The sequence below is a fragment of the Notolabrus celidotus genome, chromosome 3, assembly GCF_009762535.1.
Source record: "Notolabrus celidotus isolate fNotCel1 chromosome 3, fNotCel1.pri, whole genome shotgun sequence".
Lineage (NCBI taxonomy): Eukaryota > Metazoa > Chordata > Actinopteri > Labriformes > Labridae > Notolabrus > Notolabrus celidotus.
Genome location: NC_048274.1, coordinates 32466311 through 32481671, shown reverse-complemented (window position 1 = coordinate 32481671; position 15361 = coordinate 32466311). Strand labels below are relative to the sequence as shown.

The following is a 15361-nucleotide window of genomic DNA, read 5'->3' as shown; positions in this document are numbered from 1 at the left end:
GTAAAACTGCACTGTTATTTATCATAAGAGACAAGTACAAGAATACTGTTTCCTGATATAAAAGGCCTTATATAGTATTGCACATATGCACGACAAGAAGAAAGTCCTGTAGGCTCTAACTACACGGCCTCTTATGATGATATCAATCCAAATGCTACAAATTTCTAAAGCTGCTGCAGCGTAAATCTAAAACATAAACTAAAACCTTACTCTAAAAATATGACAGAAAGGTTGAAACTATGTTTCCTGACTATCTACATCTACATTTGGGTGTAACTAAGGAATTTAAATGCATGTAAATACAGATTTACTGCCTTTACCTGGTTTCACAGTAACCTGGTCTCTTGCGTGCATGTAAATATAGTTATTATCCATCTCACACCATCCTCCTTCCTTCCTTCTCCCTCTGTCATTATCCCTCCTCTTCCTCCCTCCCTTCCTCCTCCCTCCTGCAGGCCTGTGCTCTCTACTCAGTCCGATCAGTTTAGCCCACAGTTTAGCCCTGCCAGTCGAAACTGGTCAACAGTCTGCACCAGCAACACCCTTATTACCATGGCGACCTCGCCAGTTGTACCCCAGCCTCATCTCCATCATTATCTGTCCTCCATCCAGAATGTCTCTACTCATTATGGATTTCATTGTGGCTCACATGCATTATACATGATTTAATCACCACTTCTCCAGTAAAAGGATGCAAGCCTATTTCTGGTTTGATGAGGGTTTCAGGCAGAATGGCTAATGGTTACACGGGAAGACTGCTTTGATATTCAGACAATGGAAGGACATCGTGTGGTAGAAAAATCTAAGACTTATGGTGAGTTTGAAGAAGGATGAGTCACTCCATGGTTATATTTTTGTATATTTAGTCTCAGACAAACCTAAACTGGGTGTCTGGGTTTCGTTGTATCCCTTCTTATTCAGGGCAGTAGGTCACAGTTCTGCCTGCGAGTTATTTTTCCAGGCCTCTGCAGCTCTCGACAAAATTTGCTTTGGTTTAACTTCATTTGCGAAAAGGACTGCAAGTTCCGATTATTTTCATTATGAACTCATCTCAAGTCATCATTTCTCTGAGTGCAAAGTCACGTCTTCATGCTGCTTATTTTGTTCCACAGTCAAATCCCACACACTCTTTATTTTTCATAAGAAATTACTAAAACAAAGGAGCAATCCTTCAATTTTAACAACTTCAATCCAGCAAGGTCATTTCTATTGACCAGCTGACCTTTTGAATATCTGGAAATAAAAACTGTGTTGGCCGAAGTTAAAGCTGGGGTTGGTAGTCAGATTTAGATAAAATGATCTTTCTGTCCCGATGGCAATCAATACATAATGTGTTCTGAAAAAAAGAGAGAAAAAAGCCACTATCTACAGCTGGAGTAAATTAAACCAAAATATGAAACCAATCAAATCCCGTCTTGCCGTTCTGCCCGCCTCCTGCGCGTACACTTCATGTTTGTTTGTGTTTTTAACTTTCACTATGATAATGTTTTGATGTTTTCTTACCCCTGAGTGAAACATGAGTTAACGTAGTGCAAAACACAAACGATGGGCTGAGGACCGGTTTTGAATCAGTCAAAATTGTGTTCATTTAAAATTAAATGAATTCCACATAAAGTTCACATCAATGATGCAAATTTGTCAATGTTTTCTTTTAATATTTCTATTATCTTCAACAGATATGTTGTCATGGATAGATTTATTTCCTATATTCCTGATCTGCCCTCTTTTAAAGTGTTACCTGGCTGGTTCAGTTATTTCACAGTGAGACCTTTAAAATCTAGATTTTATTCTGAAACATCTGTTGAAAATACTGAGATCACTGGCAGGCCCATCGGGAGGGAAAAAGAAGGCAACCCATGATCAATACTGAACTAATGAAGCATGTTTGAGGTCTGTTAGATTTCACTGTTCGATAAATAGTTCTGATCAACCGCACCATCCCTTATATGTCCAAGATTACCGTAGCGACAGTAAACAACCAGCCAATCACAAAATGGAAACAGCAGGTGTCAGAAACTGAATATCAGGGTGATTTTTACAGATTATAGAGGGATAGATTTATAATAATAAACCCTGCATCCCCAAAATCATGTTTGAAATGCCAAGCAGAAAATATCAGGTTCTGCATGTCCTAAAGGGTCACTTCTTTTGTCCCAGTCTCAGTCTTCCCTGGTTGTGGTCTAACTTTGTTGTGGTTAAGTTGGTCTTTTCTTCAACATATCTATCAACATAACTATGAAACAACTGTAGTTGATAAAGAGAAGTCACAACAACCTGATCTCTTACTGCAAGTTCTCACAACAGTACTAATCCATCCTGCTGGAGTGTCCTTGAGCAGCATGCTGTGACACTATAAATCAGTTGTTCTGTGTGTTTTGTTTTGGCCTTGGATTGGCAGGCAGATACATGTCTGCTCAGGGAATCAGCAAAGATAGTTTATCACATACATTATCAGCTGTATCCAACAGGTCATAGTGGTAATGTTCCCAAACATTTACCGCACTGAAAGCAATAAAGCTCCACCTCTTCACTCGCCCTTAAAGCACAACCTGAGATTCTCAAACTCAGACACGTACGACCTCTTCATGATCCTGAGCGAAATCCTTATCTCCCTGTAAACAAACCTTCCTTTTCACAATAAATGAACATCAGCAAAGAAGCCCCTGGCTGCTCAGAACCATAAACATGCTGCACAAGATTGCTCTCCACTCCTCTAAGAGTCTGTAAAAGCAGCATTATATTCTTCTCAGCCTTGGTTGGTCCATCATTGTTCTCAAGAGTTCCCTGATTAGACAAACCAAAGCTTGATTTTATTAGCAGTTGTCACTCTTTACACGGCTCTCAAACAAAGAACCACTGTTCCCTCCTCCAAAAATTGATTTTAGTGAGTTTGTTGAAGACTTGAGCGGGGCGTATATTGCATAAAAGCCGAGCTCTAGGGACGTTGTGAAATGGCTGCTACAAAATATAAGTTAATGGGGATAGGAGGGCCAGCTGCCAGACTGAGACAAAGTAATGGCAGTCTGTTATGGCAGTCTTATAAGCACACTGGAATGCCTTAATGAGCGCTGTCAATACATAACCATACAACACTCTCACGCAGATAATGAAGGGTAATCACTGCTATAGGGAGAAAGCCAGTGACACCTCTGGAAAGTTTTCATTCGTCCCTGAACGTAGGTGAAACATCCAGATCTGACCTTTTGTTGCGGATCCTTCTGGCAGTGTGGTTGTCAATTTGAGGGACGCTTGTCTTTTTTCCTTTTTTCATGTTGTGTTTGTGCATGTATGTGTGGACATCTTTGTTTTTGTGGGTTTGTGTGTGCGTGAGTGTGTGTGCCTGCGGTGTACCAAGCAGAGAAAAAGTAGCAAAGCCACTAACAAGTTAATAAAGTCCAGCTGGGCTTTGTTGTGCTGAGGACTCAGGCTGCAGAGCTGAGCACATTCTCTATAGCTGAGCTCACACATCTTCTCTTCAAACCAGGACCTACAGTATTCTAGTTTGACTTTTCTCAGTTTATGGTCAAAATCTGCATAGTGGGAATATTCATCCCATATCTTTGCTTTTTTATGGTTACCCCATGTTTTCAGGATCAATTAATTCCTACAAAACTTTTTGTATGGCTAGGTTTAACTATTTGAAAATTGTACCAGTGGTGGATACTCATTCATTCATTCATTCATTCATTCATTCATTCATTCATTCATTCATTCATTCATTCAAGTGACTGTGTGTTTGGATCAAAAGCTGAGTGAAATTTACCCCTAAAGATATGTTTGAAAAATAAAACCCATCATTACTTGATCCGTTACATCCACTAAAGGAGCCTCCATTCATTTGTTTCTGGTAGGTCTCAGTTTCACTGTACTAATAAGTTACACAGAGCCTTCACTCTGGCTTACTTCAGTTTTATGAACAGTTTCTCCTGTGATTATCTTTCTATCACCAGGTCTTTAGTTTGCTTTATAATAATAATAATAATAATAATACATTTTATTTATAAAAGCGCTTTAAAAGGTTCTCCAAGCATGATGCAAATATTTATTAAGAGTAAGAATGAAAAGCTTTGTCAAGTCTCAAGAGGGGAAGAAAACAACTTCAAATGTTTGTTAGTTGAATGGAGGTTAGGTTGATCATTTCTGATGCATTTGAAGGAGTTGGGAAATCTGAATGCTGATTGGCTGTCATGGCACAGTGTCAAGCAGATTAGTCTTTAAAGTTGAAATTTGAATTTTTAAATATAGTACGCTGTGCTGATATGCAGGTAACTGTTTGTAAAGATGAATGTCAACGATAATGAACCCGTGTCAGATTAGCACAGATGGGCCGGTGTGCTGTCACAGCAGGTCGTTTCCCATCTGCTTCTTCTGTCCATACAGGCTGTTTTTCCTGCATACACCCAAGCCTGCTGATTGGTCAGTACTGTTCTGAGTATCAATGTACTCCAAAAGGAAACCAGAACATCTCCCATACTCAAAGACCCCCGAGAACTGATTCTACATTTTTATGATGAATTTGTAAACAGAGTTTATATTTTGCAAACCAACAAATACTTCAAATATCTCTGTGGGGATGTGAAAAGAACAAAATTTGTCTCCAAAATACAGTTGAGTAGTGGCTTAAAAAACATAACAGAAATACCTGTACGGTACAAATAGGGGAGAACGGGGTTGGTTGTCACACTTTTTACTGTTTTGAAGATTGCTCATCATCAAAACATCTTTCAATAGTCATTCCTACATTAAATTGAAGCTTAAGGTGTTGGCTTGAAATGTGTATCCCTCTCATTTTCCAACTCATTGTAACAAAGAGGCAATTAACTATCAAAGACACTCTGACACATTGTGACAACCAACCCCATCACAGGGATGGTTGTCACACACTATGGGGTTGGTTGTCACACACTGTGGGGTTGGTTGTCACAATGGTATTTTAATGGGAAAAATCTTTTGAAAAAGGCAAGAAGGCAGAACTAAATTTGAAAGTTTAATTGCACTGACAAGTGATAGGCCTACATAACTTAATGCATTTTAACATAAAATAAGCAAGGAACATGAACAGGAAACACATCTTTAGGCCAGCCTATATAACAACATAAAGAACAAAAGAAATAGGCCTAACAATAATGGCCTACTCAGCTAGGCGTTACATGTGACAACCAACCCCAAAGAGAATGTGACAACCAACCCCAACTGGATTTTTTTGCTAGCATCAAGGCTAACAACCATCTAACAACTACTTAGCAAGCTAATAAAAATCTAAACTATAGCTTTCCCCTCACACTTTGTAAGGGTAACACTTGTTTTGTTATAAACCCATCGTTTAAAAGCCTTGAAGAAAAATATTGAGGAGCTGAATATTTACAATTTGACATGAAACACACAAAACGTCCTCTCACCTCAAGTTAAGCTGTTTTACTCCAGAGAAGACTATGTAGGTGAGCTCTGATCCTAATTCTGGAAATGTCCATACCCCAATTTAAGAGACAGCGCCCTCTGGTGGCGAGATATAACGAGTGTGCCAACCAACCCGTGTGACAACCAACCCTGATCTCCCCTACCCTACATTTGAGCTGAAGTACTACACTTGAGTCGATCTACTTTGTTACTTTTCACATTCACGGTTCACCGTAATGTAAAATCTTTTTATCTCTTTGGCATCATGGGGTTGGAAAAGAAATACATCTTCAAAACAGGATGCTTGCAGTTTTCACACCTTTTTTTTTTTACACCCTAGTGTGCCTCATTTTTACTATATCAAATGTTCTCTCACCTACCATCCTTCCTGAAAATAATACAGATAATACAAATAATACATGAAATCAAGAAAACAGCTCAGTTAGAATTTGAAGATAACTTTAGAAGTTGCAGTTTGTGTTCTGTCGCACTGACACATGTTTAAATTATTTCTCCGACCCCATTTATATCAGCAAAGGCAGACTATGTATGAAAAATATCTTGGCCAAACATAATAAAATACAAAATCAATACAAACCAGGGCTACAGTGAGCAGTTATTGTCATTACCCTATCAATTAACCTGACAGCAATTCCCTGGACAAGGTTCTAGAAGTGCCCCTTGTTAAAGATAAACTTGTGAAACTGGAGCAGAATGTATGTTTGAGGTTGTTTCTCTCCACCATAAACATAATCTCATTGAAGGTCATTTTCCCATCTGTCACTCTTCCCACCATCTGTCTTTCCAACACACACACTTCATATTATAGGACAATGTAAATAGTGGTCTGTGCAGCCTGAAAGCATGCAGCATGAAGGACTGAGAGGCTTCAGGTTTTCAGGTCATACAGTCCCCGCACCAGAGCTCTCTGCCACTATGATAACACCTTACACATGACTACTGACAGAGAGGCACCACTGCAGACCAGTTTAAAGCACAGAGTCCAACACAAGCTGCAGAGATCCATTTTATACCCTTCCATAAAGTTCCTCAACTCCTACGTCCTGGTGCATGGCCATTGAAGATGTGCGTTGATTATGATCTTATTTTATTGTTGCAATCACAGTGTCTCAATTCAAATCACACATATGAATTCATGTTCATATTCTACATGAAAGTCTGCTGAAGTAAGTTTTCTTGTAGAGGCAGAAATGTGCTTCACAGCAATAATTATATTCTGCTCATGGCATCATTAATTTTGAGTCTTATTTCAGTGAAGTTTAATAGACTTCATTTATTAAAATTACATTCTGCATTAGATTTAGTCTACTTAATTTTTTATAACGAACTAAATAATTCTTAGACCGGTGAGGTTCGCTAGAGGTTTGTTTAGTTTTATATTATAAATCATGAACTGAGCACTGATAAGAAAAATATATAGTCTGAAAAGTGCCTTTTGTTTCAGCAACACAACCTGTCAAAACATCCTAAATTTTGTATAAGACGCTCTGTACGCATCTGTACTTATTTGAGTTATCTAAGCCACAGTGGGATTCTGATGGTGGGGGTAAGGAAAGTTTGTGTGTGTGTGTGTATGTGTGAGTGTGTGAGTGTGTGTGTGTGTGTGTGTGTGTGTGTGGGGGGGGGGGGACGACATCCATTAAGGTTCATTTCAACCCATCTCATATCTCTCCTCACCACACACACGGAGACACCAGAAACAATCCCAGCACCGGAGAGAGTGAGTTATGGATTGATGAGAGTGAGAGAGAGGGAGAGAAAGTAGAGGAGGGAGGGGGAGAGAGTAGAGGAGGGAGTGAGAGAGAGAGAGAGAGAGAGAGAGAGAGAGAGAGAGAGAGAGAGAGAGAGAGCGCGTAGAGGAAAGAGAGAGTGGGAGAAAGAGAGAGTGAGAGAGCACTTTCTATTTATAGCGCTTGTGCCCGGAGATGAGGAGAGTGTTATTCGAAAGCACACTCAGTGCCTATGATTTTGTTCTGCAGTATACAGGCTGCCTCTTAAAAGATGCATGAATAGAAAAATACTATATGTACATGCCATACAAATTATACACCATGTGGGTGGTTATATTGGTCATTACTGAGAAAATGATTGGCTGTTTGAAAGGCTGATGAGAGGAGGGACGTGATTGGTCCAAAAATCATAAACAAGAACTGCAGACTTCTCCCCCTTTAGTGCCCTGTAGACACCTTAATTTACTTTATGCTGCTGCAAGTGTGTGTGTGTGTGTGTGTGTGTGTGTGTGTGTGTGTGTGTGTGTGTGTGTGTGTGTGTGTGTGTGTGTGTGTGTGTGTGTGTGACTGTGCATATGTGTTTAAGTGTGTAATCATGCATGCACACAGACTCTTTGCGTGTATTATACACTGTCACTCACTGACGGCCCAGCCTGATTAAAGCAACCGTCAGGATTCATGACAGGTAATTCTGAGGCTCATCATCCCCCTCACTCACTCACTCACTCACTCACTCACTCACTCACTCACTCACTCACTCACTCACTCACTCACTCACTCACCCACTCACTCAGCCCTCAGGCTGAAAGATTCCCACCGAGATTCAGCAATTAGGTTTCACAAAATATGACCTGCATGCACAAAGAGAGAAGTCTGGTATTTTAACAAAGGTAACACTGGTAATGTACACTCAGAATGAACCGCTCACTCTGATGGTGAGTGCTAGAAGCTTTCCCTCAGTGGTGAAGACTTTATTTGGTTTCATTTTAGTAACTGAGCAGTTTCCTGCAGAGACTTCAGTCCTTTGTCCTTCTTTCTGAGCCTGAATTAATGCTAACTTTATAAATAGCTCCAATAAAGGGACATGGTTTGAATGAAGATGTTGTTTACAGGTGTTTTCTATCTGTGCATGTCCATAATGTGTCATCCCAGATCCTCTTCAGCAGATTCCAGATTAACAGCATGCTTCGCTCTGTTCTTCAGTTTGGCTAGTTTATCTCTGGCTAACACTACAACAACTTTCAAAGATCTACCACAAACACACATGCAAACACATACTGTATATACTCTAACTCTCATTTGCACACACACACACTGCACATAAAACTTTCAAAAGTTGAAGTCTGTTTGTAGTCTTAAATATGATAATACAGATTATTTGAGATTATTTGAATACGATGAATACTCATCGTATTCATTAATACGATGAGTGTTTCATCGTATTAATGAAATTAAAATTTACTAATTGAATTGAACACAGTACAAACTTCCTAACAGGTTTAATCTGAACTTTGAAAAACGTCTCTAAAGATCAACACTCTCATTTCTCCAGGACAATTCAAGTCACGTATCTCAAATGATTTCATCTCAGTGTGCGAGTGTTTCCACTGAGCATGGCTCTTTAAGCATGCTCTCATTGCTCCTCCCTACCTGTCCTCTCTTCTTCTCGTCACCCAAGCCTCATATTGCACTAGGTCCAGTGAATACATCAAGTTCATCATCCCCGGTACTTCTACTGTTTTCGGCCGTAATTCCTTCTGTTTTGCAGCAGCTAACGACTGGAATAACTTAGAAAACACCCTCAAACTCTCAACTTTGACTCCACTCACAACCTTTGAGCTTAAACTTCAACAGATTGTAGTTGACTGTTGCTCCGGCTGATCACTTTGGACTTCACTTACATGCATACTTATATACACACATACCTTTTTACAACTCGCGCACATTGCTTGTTACATGTTCACTTTTGTTCTTTTTTATGTTTTTATGTCTCTTTGTGTGTATGTGTTCCTGTTGGCGCCTCTTGGCCAGGTTATGTTTGTAAATGAGAACTGGTTCTCAAACATTTTTTTTACCTGGTAAAATAAAGGTCAAATAGACAAAAAAGTCAGTTTTGGGTTGTTTTAATAATAACACCTTTGTAAATGCAGGAAACATCTATGATTTTTAAGGTTCAGTTAAAGGATGATGATGGTGATTATAACCATCCATTTATACAGTACTTCTTTTTACAGTGTTTAAAATAGTGTTTGCCATTTGATTCACATTGTGAGACACCCTTTGAGTTGACCCTTGTTTTGAGCCAGACACAATATGTTGGAGTAAAAAGACTGCTGACCTTTCTGGTGTTTTTGTCATGGCTAATGAAGCTCCTGTGAAATTTTTTAGCTGGTTATGTAGCCATGAACAGTGAGGCCTTTTTATAGCTTTAACCAAGAAATAGTTCTACTTTGTAACCAACCTTGAAACAGCTCATTACCATTTCTATTCATGTGCATATTTATCATACAAGATATTTTGTCACTGTATTTTATTACTTAGAAAGAGTTAGCTAATGCTGAGATAAGCTAATGGTATCAGTCTTTTCACCCCACTCTCTGACAGAATGAATGAAAATATGTTCCTCCCAATGGCATGGTGGTACATAACAGTCATTTATGGTCACAGCTCACAGCTTCTTCTTTTTTTTCCTAACCTTCTGACGTGTACACACAAACTTTTCCCTGCCTTTGTGAACCTGCTGTCTCTTTAAAGGAGGCTGGGTCAGTAGCAACAGCTATTTCCAGCACCTCTCAGTGGGCCTAAAAATAGAGCACACACACACACACACAGACTTTCCTCTTCCTCACCCCTGTGTGAGGTGGTCTGGTTTTGTGATCCAGGTGTTCTTTAGTTTTTCCCAATTTAATGCCTACGAGGTCTGCCCGCAAACTACATTTATACAGGAGACATCCACACTCACACAGCTGTGCACACATTTCCCTACCTTTCTCTTTGTCTTATGCTGGTATTTTGTCCGGACATTAAATGGTGGTTTACTGGATACTTCATGAGGCTTGTTCTGCCTTATCTCGCTGTCTTTCAGTCACAGATTTTGTTGCACAGTTGGCATACTATTTGTTTCTGCTGAAAAAATTGGTGCATGTACCAATATCCCAGCCATTAACGATGTCTGTCCTTCCTCTTTGTCCCCGCCTCTCTGCAGCATCAGACAACAGCCAGAGATTTCAGGAGACATGTTTCGCCTTTGCATTAACGCCACAGCAAGTCCAGCAGATCAGCAGCTCAATGTAAGATGAACACCGCTCCATCAATACAGGACTCTGCATCATTCATAAATAATTCATAAATGAACATGGTTTCTGTAGATGTGTGGTGATATATTTGTTTCTTTGCTTACAGGGACATCTCGGGGAACAAATGTGACTTCTCAGTTCAAGTCCAGTTGCGGTTCTGCCTCTCAGAGACGAGCTGTCCGCAGGAAGACCATTTTCCACCCAATCTGTGCGTGAAAGTCAACGGGAAGCCATGTAACCTGCCGGTGAGGAGCTGTGTTTGAACCCCATAGATAAACAGCAAAACATGAAGTTTTAATTCTTACTCTTTTCTGTTCTCTGTCATGAGAGCTTCTTTCAGCTTCTAGTGTCTTTCTAAAAACAAGATTGGTCTTCCCTTTTTTATATTCACTTGTCTTTCATCTAGGGTTATCTTCCTCCAACCAAAAATGGCGTCGAGCCCAAGAGGCCTAGTCGGCCCATCAACATTACCTCACTGGTCAGATTATCCACCACAGTTCCTAATACTATTGTGGTGTCGTGGACAGCTGAGATTGGAAGGGTAAGGACCAAAGAGACTGACATAAAAAAAATTGATAAAATGTGATTGTTATATATTTATCTTCTCCGTCTGAACTGAATATTTGTTTTTGGATTGTTTTGGTAGAGGTCCACTGACTGTGAAAATCAGGGCTGAAGCTGATGTTTAAAATAACAGTTTAGCCCAGAGCCAGTTCTGTTACTGATGTTTTATGCAGTACTTCTTTATCATTGTTGCATCTGTTTTTCAAATAAGCTATGAAACTGCATGCAAACTGCCTCCCTTTGTTGATGTTTGACCATGAAAATATATCAGTTTGTCGGACGGATGACGTCCTCTGCTCATTAAAAAAACCTCCTCTCTGAATCAGCAGTCAGGTGTACTAGCTTCTTACCATTTAATTCATGTTGCATAACATAAACATCAACCTCTGACATCAGTGCATGGCATACTATTTGCCGATGGGCTGATGTCTGTCAACAATGCAAATATCAGCTGATACCAATAAATCAGTGTATATTTAGTTCTTGGTGATCTAAGTATTTAGAGATGTTGCTTTGAGATTTGTTGACGTATGATTGTTTTTTTTGTCATTTTATGAGCTGTGTTTAAAAGAATAATGGCTTATGCATATACGGATTGTAGCTAGAATTATCATACATTCCCTGGCCTTCTCTTTGAACAAGGCAACTATTAAATCATTAATGTACTTCTTTATCTACTTCTGTGCACCAATATGAAGTCGAAGAAGTGGAAAATGTCACGATAACTGTGATGATTTCTACCTGCTGATCATAATCACAACTCCACAGAAAGCCAATTAATACGATTATTTACGATCTGCTGATGACAGTTATTGAAAATGATCCCTCTGATGTAGGTTTTGTTAGTCTACAGCGCACAAGCTCTCTCATCTTTCCCTTTTTCAATCTAAACTTACATCCCGAGAGTTCCTCTCCGAGCAGTAAGATCAGCTTTGTAATGTAAGCATCTTCCCTGCCGAAGTCACCTCATTTAACCCCGCTCAAGGTTCTTCTTCGTAGTTGGCCCAGACCTTTGATGTTGCTGAGCACAATGTGTGTCTGTGTGAATTTTGCACATTCTCATTACACTGTAATGTGCATTCATGTGTTTCCACAGAGTTACTCCATGGCAGTGTACCTGGTGAAGCAGCAGTCCTCCACAGTTCTCTTACAGAGACTACGGGCGAAAGGCATCAGAAACCCAGACCACTCCAGAGCTCTCAGTAAGGACGACCAACCTGTTCTTATTTTTAGAAATTCAAAATGTTAGATCAATGTCAGGGCAAATGTTGACCTTATGAGGCGATCAAGTGTTTGGTTGACAGGACCATCCACTTAAGAAAAACAAAAAAGTTTAGTATTTAAAAACAAAATTTGACAAATTTTCTCCAACATTAAAAAGACTGAAGTGGCTTTCACACACTAATTCAATTTAACTTTGTTTGTGCAGCACATTTTATACAAACTTAAACTTAATGTGCCTTACATAAAATAAAAAGCATACAAAAACAGTAAAGAAATGAGCTTAGAACACTCATGTAAAATACAACTATGAAATGACCTTGCACAGACTAATACAGCCCACATAAATACACTTAAGGAGCAGCTATTTACCTATTCATACAAGAGCACACACACACAGGACTTGAGCTGGAACACACAAGTGCACCCATAGGAGTCCATGCTCTCATATACACAAAGACTAACTACCAAAGACACAAGAGTGACATGTTTCAAGGCAGCTTCTTACAGCACTAAGTTTTTACAGACCTCAGATTAGCAAACAGCACATCAGTGACTAAACTAAAGTCTCTCTCTCTCTCTCTCTCTCTCTCTCTCTCTCTCTTCCCCCACACTCCCCCTTGTGTGTGTGTGTGTGTTCTATTTTCCTCTTGCAGTCAAAGAGAAACTGACAGCAGACCCAGACAGTGAAATAGCCACGACCAGCCTTCGGGTGTCGCTGCTCTGCCCGGTAAACATCCAAGATCCAGTCATGTTCATTCACGTCTCTTCATTCCTTTCTTTATTTCTTTTCTTCGAATGTGTTTCAACACTTCTGTGTGTCTTATCTACCATTTATGTTCCTGATCCACCTGTCAAAATGTATTCTCATCCCCTATCATGCATCTGGCACGTGGGCTTGGTGTGCTTGTGACATTTATCCCGTATACTTTCATCCCTGCTGTGTGTGTGTGTGTGTGTGTGTGTGTGTGTGTGTGTGTGTGTGTGTGTGTGTGTGTGTGTGTGTGTGTGTGTGTGTGTGTGTGTGTGTGTGTGTGTGCATGTTTGTGTTCTCCTCATGCTCTGACTACATGTGTGTTTGCACTGTGCAGCTGGGGAAGATGCGGCTGATGATCCCGTGCCGAGCGCTGACATGCTCCCACCTGCAGTGCTTTGACGCCACACTCTACATCCAGATGAACGAGAAGAAGCCCACCTGGGTGTGTCCTGTTTGTGACAAAAAGGCCCCCTACGAGCACCTCATCATCGACGGGTGAGTCACCCAACCCCCATCTTCTCTTTATAGATGTTGTACTGAATTATCTGGTAGAAAAGGCATGTAGGCGTTTCTATTTATAGGAAATATTGTAACCTAAACAACAGATGTCTAACTTGAAAACACAACTTAACTCAAGTACAAGTTAATGAGTCAGCTTTAAAAGAGCTGGAAGACTTCTCTGCTTTGGACAAATCCCGTCCTGCACATTACCCCTGTTTCCATTCTTTCTAAGTGAAACCATCACGCTGCTGCCTGTGGTTTCATTTTCACAGATGAGAGATGATTCAATCTTTTCTTCTAACTCATGCCAAGAAAGAAAATAAGATTATTTAAAAAATCAAACAATTTCTGTGACCTCTAACCCGTGATCAAGTAAAAAAGAAGAAAGGATTCACTAAAATTAACTGGAATAGAGAAATAAAAGCTCACGGAAGAATAAAATGATGATAAATATGGGGCAGCTGTGTCTCTGTGGAAGAATGGGTCATCTCTCAATCAGAGGGTTTGCTGTTCCCCAACTCCTGCAGTCCACATGTCCAAGTGTCCTTGGGCTGAACACTGACCCTGCTTCTGAAGGCAGACCCAGCACTGTGAATGAGCTTGAATGGGATTAGTAAGCACAAGTTGGCATTCAGTGTAGCAGCTTCTGCTATCAGTTGACTCTCACATACTGCCATTTCAAGGTGGGATATTTACGCCTCGGCTGTAATGTGTAACACGCGGAGGCGGGATGGTGGGGCTGAGGTTCAGCTCTGATCATTTCTCTGAGGTAGTAACAGAGGCGGAATAGGAAGGAGATGGTGGCAATGTGTAACAGCTGAGCCAGCAGCACAGAACAGCGGTGTAATGTATATATGCATATCTGAGTGTGTTTATGTTGCACTCCTACTGTGTGTTTACAAGCTGTGCCTCTTGCTGTTCCACAACGCCATAATGAAATATGAAATCAAACATTAGAACACTAATATTACTGGTCCAATGTGTTAGTTCAAAGGTATAGTGGTGGCAGATCTTTGCTGTGGCACTGTTGGATTGCAACGTATTAGAGGCTTTAGTTAATGGCTTGAAAAAAAAGTAAAAAGTCCCTTTATTATAATCAATGAATAATTTCAGTCAATTTTAATGAAACTTTATACTTTGGATCCTTAAATGTTGACATTTGCTTCTTTTATGTTGGTAAACGTGAGTTATTGACCGTTAATTTGACAAAAGAATCTCTTAATTTGGGCTTTAGGGAAACCAAGAGGACCTTCTTTTCACATTTTTGATAATTTATAGACTTAATTGTAATTCTGAAAACACTGTAGGTTAAAATACTGTCAACTAGTTTAACACATCATGTTTAGCTTTTACTTTTTTCCCACTCTTTGAATAGATTTTTAGTCAGAGACCAAACATAAATAACAAGATGCACATGATGGACGTAATGAAAATAGATAAGTAAATAAGAACAACAGAAAGTTGCTGTAGCCCTGTGATGGGTTGGCATCCCATCAGGGTGTACCCTGCCTTCCGCCAGAAGTCAGCTGGGATAGGCTCCAAGCCCTGTGACCCCAAAATGGATAAGCGGTCAAGATAATGGATGGATGGAGAAAGATGTTATAATGCTGACAATGATTGAGGTAATGAAATATACAGCACCAATATAAGAGTCATACAAAAGAGAGCAAAAAAAAAAAATTAACAAACAAACAAAAGCAAGCATCAGCATGTTACCAAATCGGTTAACTTTAGCTTTTTCGAGTGTCAAAGCCTGCAAATAAAAATGAATGAAGGTTCCTGAATACAACACATTTTAAAACAACCAGAGTTTCATTTTAACTTCAATAGAAAGAGATGAGCATGCTGTGGATCTGAAGGTGGCTCTGAAGAGC

General features: G+C 39.8%; 1 protein-coding gene across 1 annotated transcript in view; it reads left to right on the top strand.

The window, feature by feature from the left end:
• Positions 1-15361, top strand: part of LOC117810259 (E3 SUMO-protein ligase PIAS1-like) — a 77428-nt gene that overhangs the window by 50317 nt on the left and 11750 nt on the right. The window contains exons 3-8 of the mRNA XM_034680000.1: positions 10354-10438; positions 10551-10689; positions 10851-10985; positions 12105-12210; positions 12886-12959; positions 13321-13481. Coding sequence (XP_034535891.1) covers positions 10354-10438; positions 10551-10689; positions 10851-10985; positions 12105-12210; positions 12886-12959; positions 13321-13481 — 700 coding nt within the window. The remainder of the gene's footprint in view (positions 1-10353; positions 10439-10550; positions 10690-10850; positions 10986-12104; positions 12211-12885; positions 12960-13320; positions 13482-15361) is intronic.